At 53.0% G+C, this 15,983-nt stretch overlaps 1 protein-coding gene across 1 annotated transcript; it reads left to right on the top strand.

Annotated features, from left to right (window-relative positions):
• The first annotated feature begins 68 nt into the window (after nucleotides 1-68).
• NIPA1 (NIPA magnesium transporter 1) lies at nucleotides 69-14,885 on the top strand. Its single transcript, XM_039853420.1, has 5 exons — nucleotides 69-261; nucleotides 4,000-4,047; nucleotides 4,926-5,016; nucleotides 8,364-8,524; nucleotides 9,305-14,885. Exons 1-5 carry the CDS (start codon nucleotides 99-101, stop codon nucleotides 9,814-9,816), a joined length of 975 nt encoding a protein of 324 aa, XP_039709354.1. The 5' UTR covers nucleotides 69-98; the 3' UTR covers nucleotides 9,817-14,885.
• The last annotated feature ends 1,098 nt before the right edge of the window (nucleotides 14,886-15,983 follow it).

Below are 15,983 nucleotides of genomic sequence, written 5' to 3'. Positions count from 1 at the left end.
CCGTCCCGGCTCCGCGGGTCCCGGTCCCCGCCCCCGTCCCCGCCCCCAGCCCGGCGGGCGCAGGCGCAGGCGCAGGCGCGCAGGGCGGCGCGGGCGGAATGGGGACTGCGGCGGCGGCGGCAGCGGCGACCGGCGAGGGGGCGCGCAGCCCGAGCCCCGCCGCCGTGTCCATCGGCCTGGGCGTGGCCGTGGTGTCCAGCCTGGTGAACGGCTCCACGTTCGTGCTGCAGAAGAAGGGCATCGTGCGCGCCAAGCGGCGAGGTAGGGCGGGCCGGTGGGGGTGGCGGAGCCGCGCCGCCACTCGCGGGTTCCGCGTCCCCGCTGCGAGCCGCCCGCGGCCGGGACCGGGTGCGGCACCCCGGAGGCGCGGGCACCGACGCGGCCGTGCGCGCCCGATGCGTCCACCGACAGCTCCGTCGGCCGCCCGCGGGTCACCGGGCGCGCTCCGAGCGACGGTCGTGTCGCCGCCGCCGCTGTGGCCCCTTCCCAGAGGCTGGAGAGGCCTCGTTCAGGGTCACAGGGTTTCTGCCGCCGGCTTTTCCTCCTGCCCAGCCCCTCCGTCTGGTGGGAGCCCAGCGTTCCTGTCGCCCGCATCCTCCCGCTGCTAGGGAAACCCCCCTGTTCGCCTTGTCCCCGAAATGGCCGGAGCCCAGTGCCTGCCCACAGGGGCGACAGGCCTCCTGCCTTTGCTGTGGCCTGGCCTGGCGCGCGCCTGCAGGAGCGAGACCTCTGCTGCCGCGCTGCTTGCAGTGCGGAGCCGGGCACCGCTGAGGACAGTGTCCTGGGCAGGCTGGGCCCAGGCGGCCACCAAGCGACAGGCCTGTGCTTTCCCGTGGTTTCTGTTCCGAAGCCCTTGCTGAAGCCTTTTCTGGTTAAGACTTGAACCATCGGGCTACAAGTGATCTCTGTGTGAAGAAAACGCAGGGTAAATTAATAAACCCGAAAAGGGCGTTCGAGCATTCCCGGGGGGCGGGGGGTGGGGTGGGGGGGGCGGTCCAGCAGCAAAAGGCCCTCCTTGGAATGCGGAGGGCAAGGGTGCAGCCGAGTGCTTCGCGGCATGTCACCCTGCGCTAAGGGAGCCTGGGACGGTTCTCTGAACCGCAAGGTGGAGCAGGAAACCGAAAATGACCCCGCGTCCAGGGCTGAGACAGCCTTGTGGGTTGTTGGCTGTGTTCACTCTCGGGAATATAATATACGTGAAATAAAATTTACCATTTTAACCGTTTGTAACTGTGCAGTTCAATAGCGTCAAGATGTTTTTCATAACCCCTGCTCTACCTCCGCCCCCACCAACGCGACTGCTCCAGGCACCTGGTCCAAGCGCACCCACAAGACGGCCATGCTGTTCTGACGGGCTGTTCCACCTGGCACTGGGCCTCCACTGAGCACGTGTGTCTTAGCCGTACCAGAGTTTCATTTTTTTAAGGCCTAGTGATGGTCCACGTTGTACTGTTTATTGCCGTTTCGTGTGTAACAACAAAAATAATCCCATTGTATTCTGTTTATCCGATCGTTTATCCAGTCACCCACTCATGGACACTCGGGTTGATGATTGTGAATAGCGCTGCTGTGAACGTGGGGTGCACGCCCATAATTTCAGTTCTTTTGGGTCTCTACCCAGAAGTGGAATCGCTGGATCTTAACGGTGATTCCCTAACTTTCTGAGTAACGGCCACTGTTTTTCATTGTGGCTGCTCCGTTTTTCATTATTACCAGCAAAGCACGAAGGGTCCAGTTTCTCCACATCCTCACCAACACGTTTTTCATTTTAATACCCGTTCTCCGGATGGGTGTGAGGTGCAGTTTCATCGTGGTGAGGGGTCTCGAGCAGCTCTTCATGTTCTTTTGCCGATTCGCATTTCTTCTCTGGAAAAACGTCTCTTTGGGTTTTTGGCCCGTTAAAATTTTTGTCTCATGGTTTTTCGTTGATACTGGACATTTTAGGTACTATCTGGCAGCAGCTCCCGCTACCGACTCCTCCCCATCATCTCTGAATTGTTTGCTCGTTCGCTTGTTTAGTGACTAGACCTATTTGGGGGAGAGGGAGCGAGTGGGTCTTAGCTCACGTGCTAAAGACTCCCTGTTCTTACTACGATTTAGAAGATTTTCTTGAGTAGATGTTTCTTCGTGAGCTGCATGCACTTGGGATGATTTCCAGAGACATGAAAACGCAACACTCCATTCACCCATTGTGGCTTTTCTGGGAACTGGTCTACAGAGCTGCACACACCAGTCCTCTGGACGTGAACGTCATGCCTTTCCTTTTTAAGCGCCCGGCATGAGTTTTGGGGGTATAGGGCCATTCCGTTAAATGGACATGGGGTGGTGAGCACACCAGAAATTCAACGCGGATTCTGTGCTAATAGCTGAGAACTGGTCCATAGGGCTTACTGGGGGACAGTTAGGCTCAGCTCTGCTTTCTGATCACAGGACAGCATGGGCCACATTCACATCGGACATACTCAGAAGGACACAGGACAGGAGACAGAGCTGCCGCAGGAGGCGCCAAAGCCGCCTGGCTGTCCCCGCCTCCTGCCTCCCAGTGTAAAGGCACAGCACCGAGGTCGGAGGTCGCAGCCCCAGGGAAGGCGCGCCTGTTCCCAGGGGCGTGGCACCCGGTCAGGGAGCCCAAGGGGTGAGACCTCCAGCAGCTGTCCACAGGCCTCATCAGGTGCTATTGCCCATCAGAAGTCCTATTAGCTAAGCGCCGTCCCCTGGCCACAAGGCTGTGAACCGTAAGTCACCTTTTCCTGCAGGAGAGGAGCTGGGCCGATCGCTGCCACACTGTCCTGTCTCCGGTTCAGGGCTTTGTCGTGTTGGGCACCACGTCTTGGTCGTGCCTGCCGTCTGCACTGGCGGCAGCTCTTTGTCTTCCGTGCCCTCGCTGTTTGGGGACAGCACAGGCCAGCTCATCCGTAGACTGTTTCGCAGTTTCTTCGTGATTAAATTCAAGTGAGGAACTTGGCAGGGACACCCTCCCAGGAGGCACGCGATGCTGGTCTGTCCCACTGCTGACGCGTCAGCTCCGACCACGTGGCCGAGGCGGTGTCAGTCAGGGGTTGTCGAGTCCTGTAAAGATGACTTTTTTTCTCTGTGTAATTAATAAAGAATAAAAATAAAAACAAACAGTAGAGGTGATTTCACGGAGACTGTGTGACAAACCTCCCTGCTCCTCAGTAAACTTTCGTTCACTCATCCGACCGCCCACTGACGATTCCCGTGTAAATCGGCTTTTGTCACGATGTCGCCCAACGGTGACATTCTGACTTGGCCATCCCTCCTCCTTGGTCATTACTTACTGGCTCCATTTTGCTGGCTTCCTGCGTTAATGATACCAAATACCGAGCATTAAAATATGCACTTCGAAGTGAAACAAACCTCTCAGAAGCTGGGAGACCCTCTTGCTGCAGGCACCTGTCACATAGGCAGGAGGGGGATGGCTGTGACAGACCTAAGAGAGACAAGGGACCGTGTCGATGCCAGCGCCGAAGCACTGAGCAGGTGTCAGGTTGGTGGGAAGACGGCCACATCAGAAAGGTTCTAAATTATAAAAATTTAGTGACCTGTGTAAGTAGCAAGTCACTGAATTCCATGCCGGCAAAGTCATTCCTTAAGTGGGTTATAGTAAATACACGAGAGAGTTGGACTTTGAAGAACAAATCTCATTTGAAATCACCGTAAAGCTTCATCTCAAAGAATATTTGTGTCTCTGGGTGGCGTGTTGACTTCCCCCATGCCACAAAAATGTGCCCAGGCTTCATCCGCTTGGGTCGGCTCGTGCTGCTCGCAGAGAGTATCTGCTGCTTCCAGCGGTTTCTCGTGCTGCTAGTCACAGACGGACTCAGATTTTTTCTAGGGCGAATAAACAGTATGGATTTGTCAGTCATTTTCAGTCCTGGTTTGCACGAAAAAATTCCTTAGTTTCCACGTAACAAGCGTGCAGCTCGTCAACCTCTTGCGCCTCGTCCCTTCCTGACACCTCGATTTCCTCTTCCGCAGGTACCTCCTATTTAACAGACGTCGTGTGGTGGGCAGGCACAATTGCGAGTAAGTACCCGTGTGACAGCGTGGACCCCCTGCCTTCAGATCAGTCAGTCCCCTGCAGGACTGGGGGGGTGGGGTGGGATTCTTTAGAATGAGGACCCGGAGGCTGTGGAGGGGGAGTGGAGGCTCCTGCTGCTGCCATCAGTCCAGGTCGGACTGTCCTGGGCCCACGGAAATTAAAACAGCTCCTGCTTAGTCAGCTGTCGTCGGGCTGGTGGCATTTGGTGACATTTCATGTTTTTTGCTGAACATAATCGGCTTCGTAAAGTCAAGTTTCTTCGCTCAGAGTTAAGTACCAGGTCACGTTGCTGTAATATAAAAAAAAAAAAAGTGAAGAAAATTTGAGTTTAGAACTTAAATGTATAAAGAAAACTCGCAGGAGGTTTCAGAACTCTCCCGAGGCCCGCCGTGCCCCACCGCCGGTCGCCTCGTGGAGAGCCCACGTGCGAGCTGTGTTGGTGCGGAGCGGGGCGGTTCGGTGCAGGCAGCAGCGTCCCCGTCGGTGTGGCCCCGTGGCCGACCCCCAAGTAGGGCCCAGACCCTGAAGGGACACGGGAAGCTCCGCACGACTCGTCTTCAGACGGGGCTTGGGAGAGAGCGGGAGTCGCTGCCGCCCCCGTGTCAGGCACCGCCTGCTTGCTTGCGAAGCCCCACGCGAGGTTGGGACGCGTCCCCCGACCGACCGGGCCCGTGATGCTGTGGGGCCCGCCCTCGGCCACCAGGACCCTTGAGCGTGCAGACACTGCCACGTTTGGTTTCTCACCTGTGATGGCAAAGAGGTCGCCGTTTCCGAGCGGGGCCTCGCCAAGTTCAGGTCTGCGACCCTTGCCAGGAGAGACAGCTCAGTAACCGTGGTGCAATCCCTCTGGTTCTCTTGACAGTGGCTGTTGGCCAGATTGGAAACTTCTTGGCTTACACGGCAGTCCCCACGGTCCTGGTGACTCCCCTGGGTGCCCTTGGAGTGCCATTTGGGTGAGAGCTGGGATTCTGTGCTTTGGTTTTTAATGCGTAGTTTGGATATATATGTATATGTGTGTGCGTGTGCGTGTGTGTGTGTGTGTGTGTGTGTGTATAAAACTTTTCATTTGAAATGTTTCTGTTTAAGTAATAAAAGTAAAATTGTAACTGAAGATAGGTCTTCAGCATTCCACCGTATGTGGTTTAATCCTTAGAAAGCTGCTGTAGCGTGTTTCAAATCCTGACTGTCCACGGGGACCAACGGACACAGTGCTGCCACTCTCCTGGTCCTTGCCCCGAAGGCTTCCTAGGAACCAGAGTGTTCCTGGCACGGGGACGAGTGACTCTGACGAACCCCTGACAGCACTAGGCCGTCGGCGTTTTATGTGGGCGTCTGCCACCCCCTGCCGGACATGACGCAGTCACGACCCCACACTGGGACGTTATGGAGGTTAGGATGAATGACACGTGGCACCGATGGCTATGGGGGATTTGTGGCTCAACGGGAGGCGAGGCGGCCGGGCCGCCAGGAGGAGGAGGGCTCTGGTCTGGTCTGGGGAGGAACGGGAGAGGGGCAGCGCCTGGTCCTCCCTGCGCGTGGAGCTGAGCTGGCTGGAGGTCCCCGCACTCGGGCCGGCCTTGCCTGGTGCGGCCCTTCTGCCAGCACCGGGGCCCCTGCTGACCTGCCCGAGTCGACCACTGTGCTGGGACGTAGCCACAGGTCAGGTGAAGCACGTGGACATGGCCGTGACCCGGTAAGGCATTACAGAAACAGAGATGGCTGGGTCAGCTTTGGGCCGTGGTCCGAGGGCCCCTGACTCAAAGGGCTTTCAAAGGCCTTTCATCTCATCTCAGCTCTGCGGACAGCAGGCCCGCGTTCGGAGCCCCGGGGAGCTCTGAGCAGGCAGCAGGTGACTCCTCCTGGGGCCAGCCTGTCAGGCAGATGAGTGCACTGCCCCCATCCAGGGCCATCGCGTTGTCCCTTCCTAGCCCAGAGGGGAGGCAGGGACTCGTTCTCCATGAGGAGCAGACTCAGAGGTGAGCAGCTGCCAGGTCCTCCCTCCGAGCGCCCCCGAAGGACGCGGTTCTGTACTGACCGCGTCGCTAGCTACAAACCAGTAGTTCGAACATCTCCCCGCACACATTTGCTGACACGCCCAGCTCCAGACAAGCCATTGATGTGCCTCGGTCACCTGGTCGTGGCCTCCTGCCTCCCTCAGTCCCCGCCTCTCCTTAGGAGGAGGTCAGCCCTCACTGGAGGGGACATGCTTTTCCAACGCAAAGCAGGCTGTTCCAGGGCCCTCACCCCGGCCAGCTCCTTCATCAGCCTCTCCCACTCCAGGCCACTGTCCGCCTGCCCCGGTCTGCAGCCAGGGCCTGCCCCTACGCCCCTGCGCGCAGAGGCCCGAAGGGATTCACACCCGCCACTCCACACCCTGCCGACCCTGCCCGCGAGTCCCTTCCTGCGAAGCCGCGGTGAAGGCTCTCGCCCACAGCGCCCGCCCCCTGCCTCAGGCCCGTCCGCCTGGTGCTCCCACGTGATGCTGCATGCGGTGTGGACGGCATGGCGTGACCCTCAGCCTGGACACTGACAGTGGCGAACTGTTTTCAATGGCAGTTGTTTCTTGATCTGTTGGCCTTAACTATACCTCGAATTTTCCATTGATACAGTCTGTGTTAGAGTTTTTATTGATGAACTCTTTTAGAGTACTGTTTAATTTATACTCAGGTATTTTATAGTGGAATAAGAGATGACTTGGCCTTGTCGAAAAATGAATAAATAAACGGAGCCACTTGAAAAGGGAGCTCGAGCTGCCGACCCAGAGAAGCTGCCGCGCACGTCTCACGCCGCAAACCCGTGGGATGTTAAAACAGGACAGAATAACCGTGTGCTGGGCCCAGGGCACCGGCGTCCCAAAGGGCCGTTGGCAGGGACAACGAGAAAGCGGTCGCTATGATTTGGGACCGGCGGCTACCAGGCCGGAGTTGAAAATACCCCTTAGCGTTGGCATCGCGCTGTCCCATTATCTGCACCAGTAACAGCAGCTTCCTTCTGCGGGTGTCGCTGTCCCCTTCCCCTTCCCACAAACACCCGCCGCGGCTGCTCCCCGCAGCGGGGCGCCGTCCCCCCGCCCGAGTCAGCGCTTTCCCTCCAGCTGCTGCCACCGACCTCGGTGAACGCTCGCCGCCTCTCACTTCCAACGGCTTTTCTGAGCGCACAGCCTCGTGGTTCCCGCCTCTGCTTTTCTGCCTCCTCTGCCTTCCCGCACGGCAGCCCCGCCCGCCTCGGCACGGTCCTTGCTCGGCCTGGGGGGCTGCGGGCCCAGCCCCCCCGGCTCCGAGAGCGCCCAGCCCCCCGGGCCTGGCCGCCTGAGCAGCTCCGCGCAGCCCCTCGGCACAGCTCCCGCTCGTGGCCCTCACATCGTCCACGCTCTCTCCGCGGTGCTGCGGGGTCTCCTGGGGGGACAGGCACGACGTGCAGACGGGGCTTTGGCCTCGGCACCGCGTTCCACCTCTCGTTAGCACGGTGGCCTCAGGCTCAGCGCTGCTCCTCTCTGAGGCCGTTGCTTCATCTGTAAAATGAGAATTAGAAAGGGAATAATCCGGCTCGTCTTTGGGCCCGCGCCGTCTTCATGGGTGCCTGTGTCCCTGAGTGCCGTCGGCACAGACACAGGGGAGCGACAGTGACCGGTCCCATGAATTACTAGAAGCCCCGGTTTTCCCAATCACACTGTAGACAAAGAAACGAGAAGAAGCGTGTTACCAGCCCTAAGGTTACCGATGTTTTATGAGGAATGCTTTTTTGCATTAAAAACTAATGTGATCACACTTAAAAAGTTGTGGGCATTACAGAAGAGAAAAATACTCACACCGATCGCCAGCCCTGCCATAATGCAGCTACTGTTAGCCTTCTGGAGTGTTTATTTGTGCATTTTCTCAATTTGTTTTAACTTAAGTGTTTTGATCATGAATTACTTGTAATTATTTTAGCAATTTCCATATCCTACTTTGCCACTTAACATAGGTTTTTTGATTATTTGCTTTTAAGAATCAAGAAGAGATATTTTTATTTGTCAATCGTAAAACTTATTTTTCTACTCTGGTGCATTTCGTATCTACTGGATATCGTACCGCAGTGTGCGTTAAGTCATTGAGTGTACATGGGCTGTGCATGGAGCTGGCATGAAATCCTATTTGTATTGAAATTACAACTTCAGTAAATTCCTAATCTTTCCCACTCTTAAACGCTAATGAGTGAACGAGGGCGTAAAGAAAACGTGGCTTCTGCGAAGTCACTGTGATGAGTACAGACGGGTCGGACGGGAGGATCTCAGCTCTGCTTTCTCTGTTTTTAACTGAAGGTCCATTTTAGCCTCCTACCTTCTGAAGGAGAAGCTCAACATCTTGGGCAAGTTGGGGTGTCTTCTCAGCTGCGCGGGTTCTGTCGTGTTGATCATCCACTCCCCGAAGTCCGAGAGCGTGGCCACCCCGGCCGAGCTGGAGGAGAAGCTGACCAACCCAGGTGACTGCCAGCAGCCCCACGGGCACTGCGGGTCTCCCGTGTGAGCCTTCTGGGGGCCCCTGCGGCGTGCTCCCAGGGCGTCCCCGCCGCCGACCCTCTGCCTCCTGGGGCCTCCGCCCCAAACCCTGCACCTGCGCCTCTCAGCTGTCCTCTGCCCCTTCGGCCTCCCAGGCGGCTTCCAGTTGTCCTTCCCGTGTCCCGTACCTGTGGCTTCTTCCCGAATCCTCCCCAGAGCAGGCTCCGTACTTCCCTTTGCCCGCCTTTGGGGACCGGGGGCGGCTTGATGTGCATGTCCAGGCTGTTCCCAGCCCTGTCAGGCCCAGCTCCCAGCACCTCCTTTACGATTGGAGAATGGAATTCACAGACCTTGCAACCCCCCATCACCCTAATTTCAAAGCAGACTTTCGGCCCCAAGCTTAACGGGAGAGGAACCGTTAAGGACGGTCCCTGGTGTGAAATCGAGTGCCCGGCATAGCCGCAGAGGACGGTGTTGAAGCCGGCAGACCCCACGCGGGTGCCGTGCCGCTGGCTCCAACGCCGGGGGGCGGGGGGCCCTGTCATCCGCAGACGGACCCTCCGAAACGGTCGGCGATCCCTGACGCGGTTCTGAAAATGCGCTAAGTGCACGCGAGTTGCTCCGTTCAGTTGTCGTGCACGTGGTTTTCAGTCCCGAGGCCGGGGAGACGCTCGGGAGCCGCGCGCAGGTCCCGGGGCCCCGACGTTCCCTCCGCCACCCCCAGGAGCGCGAGGGGCGCTGATGGGGGCACGCCTGTCTTGCAGTGTTCGTGGGCTACCTGTGCCTCGTGCTGCTCATGCTGCTGCTGCTGATCTTCTGGGTGGCGCCGGCGCACGGGCCCACCAACATCATGGTCTACATCAGCATCTGCTCCCTGCTCGGGAGCTTCACCGTGCCTTCCACCAAGGGCATCGGGCTGGCGGCCCAGGACATCTTCCGCAACAACCCGTCCAGCCGCCGGGCCCTGGGCCTGTGCCTGGCGCTCCTGGCCGTGCTCGGCTGCAGCGTCATCGTGCAGTTCCGCTACATCAACAGGGCGCTCGAGTGCTTCGACTCGTCCGTGTTCGGGGCCATCTACTACGTCGTCTTCACCACGCTCGTCCTGCTGGCCTCCGCCGTCCTCTTCCGGGAGTGGACCGACGTGGGCCTGGTGGACTTCCTGGGGATGGCCTGCGGCTTCACCACCGTCTCGGTGGGCATCGTCCTCATCCAGGTGTTCAAAGAGTTCAACTTCAACCTTGGGGACGTGAACAAATCCAACACGAAGACGGACTAGGACGCCGCGGTGGGTGGGGTGGCTCGAGGGACAAGAAATGGATGTGGTTTCTGGTCCTGGGTTGACGTGACGTAGAGGAGGCGCCAGGTCACTGGCCTCAGCGATGCTTGTACATTAACGGGTGGTTTCGGGGACAGTGGGGAGCCGTGCTCAGCACCAGGCTGGGGCCCGAGCGCTCTGCAGCCTGAGATGCTAAACGGCTGCCCGGGTGTCATCTCTCCGATGACAGCGATCTCACGTTCATAGCCATTAATTAACCTGGAATCTCTCCGATGACAGTGATCTCACGTTCATAGCCATTAATTAACCTGGAAGCTTTCATGAACACTCTTTCTTTTGAAAACATCTTCACGTTATCTAAGTAGAAAATGAAGATGGGCTCTTTCTGGTTAGTCTTTGCAGGGGAGCAGATATTCTTACTAGAAGATTCCTTTTGAAATGGGAGAGATTGTCTTGAAATCTGACTCTGGACAGTAACTGTATCCGTAGTGGTTTCTTTTGCATTAAGCCTGTGTAACCTCATCCAAAAAAGAGGTGTATGCGTTTGTTCTTGATCTACTAATGCGCTGCCGCTCCGGCCCCCGCTCCGAGACACGCGACCTGCAGACAGAGAGGAGCATGTGGACTTGACGCTGTCCTCCATCTACAGGGGGACTTTCAATAGCTCAGATCAAATTCAGTGCCTTTATCATGTGAACTATCCACTTAATTTGACTATTACTGTGTGTCTGTCCTCGCAGCTCTGAAAACACAACCTCCTCAGTTATAGTTTAATATTTCGCTCTTCGAAATATAAATATGTAAAGCGCTTAGAAATAACAGGACATTCATTTGTCTAAAGACACGTTAGAAAAAATATCAACCCTATTAGCATGTGCTCGATGTCCAGCTAAACAACGGACTTAAGTGGCACGAGGTATTTTATTTGCACTCAGTCTGCATAACCGGGACCCGGTATCAAATGCATCCATGTTCTTTTTCAGCGAACACTGTGGCCACTCAGAAGAAAGAAATGATTTAACTTGATAATAAGGCCGTTAGATGTGAGTAACTGTTCAACAGTACACATCCCATGTGCCTGGTAATACAGGGACAAGAGACACGGTGGAGCCCTGGCTAGTCAAGTTAGAGCACACTTAGTGAATTTCAAAAGGGTTTCTAGCAAAAATGAAAACAGTTAATTTAGCCGTCCCCCTGTCGTTTGAGATCCGGAGCACCCTACAGTTGCTAACCCAGCCTCTCATTAAACTTCTGAAATGCAAAATAACCACAAATTATACCAGTATTCAGAGCAAAGATCATCTGTCTGCCTCTGGTGGCCTCCGTATGTGTTAAAGGGGTGGGAAGCGCGGACGACGTGAGTGTCCCGTCAAGACAGCGTGTCCTTCGTGTGCAGTGTTTTATCTAAACAGGGAACTGAGCCAAGTCGAAAAAGATGGAATTGAGCGAGGCGGATTCAGTGAAGCGGAACATGGGGTTTAACAATACCTTATCGAAGTTACCCACTAAAGAAAAAATGTGTGTTGCCACCCAAAAAGGATATCCGTAACGACCCAAAGAATAGTTCCCTAGTCTTGGATGAAGAGGCTAAAACGAGGGCAGTTTAACGCAGCGTAAACCGCAGCTTCGTAAGTTAGAAGTATGTGTGATGACCACGGGTCGTCAGTGATTTATGAACTAACGGCAGCAAGAAAATTATTTTTAAAAATGGAAAAATCTCTTATTAACCGATAGTTCATAAATGTTCAAGAAGTTCCTCACTCTTTTTATCGGCTCTTAAAGGTTTGCTTTTTTTATCAGTATTTTTGGGAACGCGGGCCCTAATTCCCCGAACTGGACTTTCTGAAGATGTGATGGCGACGTGTCAGCACACTCTTAGGCATAACAATAGTTTCCTTGGTAAGGGGCTTGAGATAGCAATAGGGTAATGTGGCTCTGCAAGTGACCGAGGAAGTTCGTGTGTCATGTGGAAATCATGTTTACTTTGTTACATCTTTTGTGTGAAACTGAGTTTGAACGTATGTCGCTGTTCCTTACTATGTTTTCGCTGACGATTACAGCACAGACACTCCCGGATGATCATCCCGACGATTCTTTTAGCGTAAAACAAAATCCCGAAGTCTTAGTAACTCATCTCCTCTGGAAGGCAGACTGATCCAGCACAGTCAGGCTCGGCCAGGCTCCCATCTGTCAGCAGGGTGGTGTCGTGTCAGGATGTGTGGCTCTCCTGCTGGTGAACAAAGTTTATGTCACTCACTGTATTCAAGTGTGGGACACAGTCTAACAGCCCAATTTCCAGGTTTAACGTAGAACATATAACTTCCGATTTAATAGTGTTTATTTGACAAATTCGTGTGTTCACGATTCATTCAGAATTACAAAGTAAAATCTTCAAACTGAGTGTTAGCAGAGGGCCTAGGCTGGGGAGGGGGTCTCTTACTGGTCTCTGCAGAAGTCAATACATATGAGGCATTTTTATTATGATACTGTACTTTGGGTTTTATCCGATAAAAGAAAGAAAGAAAGAAAAAATACCTACTGTCTACTCATTTTCAAGCCTCCTCGTAAATCGCGTTTGTGATCACCCTTTGCAGAGTTGCTCTGGAGGGGTCCCTAAAGAGGCCACATGTCTCCTCTCTCCTCCCCTACCTGGACAATGCCTCGTTTTCTCATCTGAATCTCTGCGTGACTCATTGATCAAGTGCGAAGCCTGTTAAGGTTTCTAGCCGACACCCAGACACCCAGCGCCGAGACCACCCTGGCATTTTGCTGTTCTGCAGGGCGGCTCCATCTCTGCAGAGAAGGTTCTGGAGAGGAAGGGCGGCCAGCTCCCTCCCACACGTGGAGCAAGAACCGCCCACAGTTGGGACTTCGGGGAGGAATCCTCACTCAGCTGTCATCTCACGTCGGGATGCTGGCGAAATACACTCCGCCGCTCTTGGTTCAGCAACAGGAAACACTCTCGGTTCCTACGCTTGGAGCTGACTCGTTATCCACAGCTTAGACCCCGCAGCTCATTCCAGCAGTAGTGGGTTGGCCTTGTTCTCCTCTGGGTTTCGTGCCCGATGGGAGCGGGCACTGCTCCCCGGACAGCTCGGCTCTGTAAACGTGTGCTCACTTCCAGAGGCCGGTCCCAGACAGTGGTGACACGAGGTGGGGTCAAGCACCTTGGGCCAGGAGGGCAGGCCGCTGCTGCGTTGCCCGATTCCTGCTGGGAGATGACGCCTCTTCCGAGCCACTCAGGTCGTCCAGACGAGCAAGGAGGGGCCCTGAGGGTCCGCAGAGCCCCACCGCCTTCTCCGATGCCCACTGGGTCCTGACCTAGGCATCCCGTACCAAGCAGGACCCTGGGAAGAGAAGCACATTCCAGTTCAGTTTCTGTTCACGACTCTCACCGGCTCTAGTGGTCGGAAGGAGTTGTCCTCACTGTGCTGGGTACCAAGGATGTAGATCACCCATTAAGCAGGATTAGATGAAAACTGGGTGTTCTGCCTCCTCAGGGATGAAAAGCGTAACATTAAGTCCTTCGCGTTGACCTTACTCCCAGGAAAATGTGCCCATGATAGTTTTTCCTAGTATGTTTTACTTATATTCATAGCTAGAGGTCCGTTGGGTTGAAAAGATCAGTTTGCACACCAGTCACACCATAAAACACTGTCATATAAAATACCTCGACCTTCTGTATTCCTCACTGATGCCTCGCATTTGTACTGTGACGGATTTGAAGGGTCTGCCTTTTGCTTATACGTAATTTTTTACATCTGGCCAGATTCTCTTACACCTCCATCGTATACTTGAAAAGATTTAGAATGATAGGCACAGGAATGAGAATTTGGTCCAAATTTACGACTCATTTATTTTCATCCACGTTTCTCACATGCTTTGAAATGCAATAAAAAAGTCATATTTTAAGGAAATGTAACTTCACGTTACATCAAGAAAACGTCTAGTAAAAAGCTGATGCTCAGTAGAACGAGGATGATGTAAATTAACATCTATTTCGAATATACCCAATGTGACAAGAAGCATAGCATAAGGCCCAGAGTAGGACCAGGGAGGATTTATTTGTTCTTTTCTGTATTTTTTCTTGAATTGTGTAACTATAGATGAGTCACTTAACCCTTCTGTGCCTCATTTTCTCTACCTCTAAAGGGGTAGGGTGGTTCTCCAGCTCGACCGTTTTAGGGCACTTGCACTTTAGCTTGTGCTGGGACCTCGGAAGACTGTCACGTGCAGGACTGCTCGGGAGCGACACAACGTGGGAACTCGGCGTGCTCTGGGCAGCCCGTCTGCTCAGGCCGTGCCACAGACACGGGGCTGAGTGCCGAAGGAGCAAAGGAAGGGGTGTAAAGTTTGCACAGTTCCATGAAGCTTTAATTTTCCTGCTTTTGTTTTTAAAGGAAGGTTTTTATATATTCTATGGTAAAATGTGGACATTAAATATGGACTTTTAAAAGCCGCACTGAAAGATCACGTTCTGATGGTGTAATGAGCTTCTTTGACGTTCTGCGGCATAGATCTATGTTCTGCGGAGGATTCAATGACCTGTGAAGCAGACGGATTCTGTTGTGTTAAATTTGTGATGGACGATGCTGAACTTCCTGTTTTCCAGCAGCTCAACCCTGACCACGAACTACCTGACTCCTGATGAATGTCAGGAATCCTGAACCACTAGTGCCAAAGGGTCACACTGAAAATTCAGAGTATTTCTTTTACTTGTCAGAGTAGAATAATTTGCCCCCAATTCTCATGTAGGTGTTTTTGCAGTTTGGAAAAATCTAAAGTTACTGTTTTCCAGCACCATGCATGCGTCTTTTTTGCCTTTTAAAATAACTGTTACTTTCTTATAAAATGGAATAAATCACGAAAGAGTAAAAGACTAGATAAAAAAAATGTAAAATGTCGACGGGCCGCCTAAGTTTTTCATGTAAATGTATCAAGGGAGCTTCCACTTAGCGCACACACACCTGTCAATGGCTAAGTCTTGCTTATGTTGTGCTGCATAGAAGTAGTCATAGCATGTAATTGCCTTAAGTAAATAAAAAGGCGATTTTTTAAGTTTTCCAATATTTATTAACCTGTGTGTGTTTTAAACTGAAATAACTTCTTTCTAGCTGAACACCTGTTGGCTTTTTTTTACCCTTTATTTGAAATGTTTCTGTAGCCTTAGGTCCTGTGTTATCACCATTCCTCAATCAAATGTTTCCTATTTTCCTTGTAGAAACGAACAGCCCGGGTTTCATGATGTAGATGTCCGCCCGTACATATCTTAGGGAGCGAATCCGTGATAACGTGAAGGGATTCTCCATACAGTGATTGTCCCCTCCACACCCAGTCAACCATTCATCTGCTTTCGGTTGCTCTATATTACCTTCCATTTACTAGAATTTTATATAAAGGTAATCATTTAGTATATGCTTTTTTGGGTCTGTCTTTCAGTTCTCATAATTATTTTAAGATTCAGCCATGTTATAGCATGTACCAATAGTTCACTGCCTTTCATTGCTTAATAGTTTTCCATTATACGGATAGACCACAGTCGTTTCTCCATTCATCTGTTGATGGACATTTGGGTTGTTTCCATTTTTTTGGCAATTACAAATAAAGCTTCAACTGAATATTCATTTACAAGCCTTTTAATGGACATGTGCTTTCATTTCTTGAGTCATGTGGTTGACACATATTTAACATTTTAAGAAATTCGAAGCTGTTTTGCCAAGGAGGCTGTACCATGTACCCTCTCACCAGCAGGGGATGAAGAGGAATTAGATTTTTAAACATTTAAAAGAATTTCATGATCAGTGCTTGAGTACACGAGGTGGGCAACGTCGTATGCCGGAGAAGTGACTTTGGCACCTAAGGAGTCTGCATCCTATCAGCAAGGTGCTGATCCACTTAGAAAAACACCGCACTGTGCAATCTGCCTGTCAGGTGGGAGATCCAGGGAATGACTGTGGGATGAGTCTTCGATAACGTGAGTGGGCTATGACAAGACAAAGCTGATCAGACAAGGCAGGACCTAGCTGAGGATTAGAAAAGAGCTGCAAGCAAATTCATCTACTAGGTTAAACTAACAATTTCTAAGCATCGCTGTTTGTATACTCCAAGTACCACTTTCATTACAGCCATCTGTCGGGATTTATGAGTTACTGCCACATGCCGATCCG

This window comes from Pteropus medius, unplaced genomic scaffold, assembly GCF_902729225.1.
Source record: "Pteropus medius unplaced genomic scaffold, Ma_sr-lr_union100, whole genome shotgun sequence".
NCBI lineage: Eukaryota > Metazoa > Chordata > Mammalia > Chiroptera > Pteropodidae > Pteropus > Pteropus medius.
Note: the sequence above shows the minus strand (reverse complement) of the source record. Positions and strands in the feature narration are given on the sequence as shown.

Excerpts from the sequence above, each read along its gene's own strand:
- NIPA1 (XM_039853420.1), top strand. The coding sequence starts at position 99 with ATGGGGACTGCGGCGGCGGCGGCAGCGGCGACCGGCGAGGGGGCGCGC. Across the intron at positions 5,017-8,363 it reads GCCCTTGGAGTGCCATTTGG|GTCCATTTTAGCCTCCTACC; the intron begins GTGAGAGCTGGG and ends TTTTAACTGAAG. Across the intron at positions 8,525-9,304 it reads GGAGAAGCTGACCAACCCAG|TGTTCGTGGGCTACCTGTGC; the intron begins GTGACTGCCAGC and ends CCTGTCTTGCAG.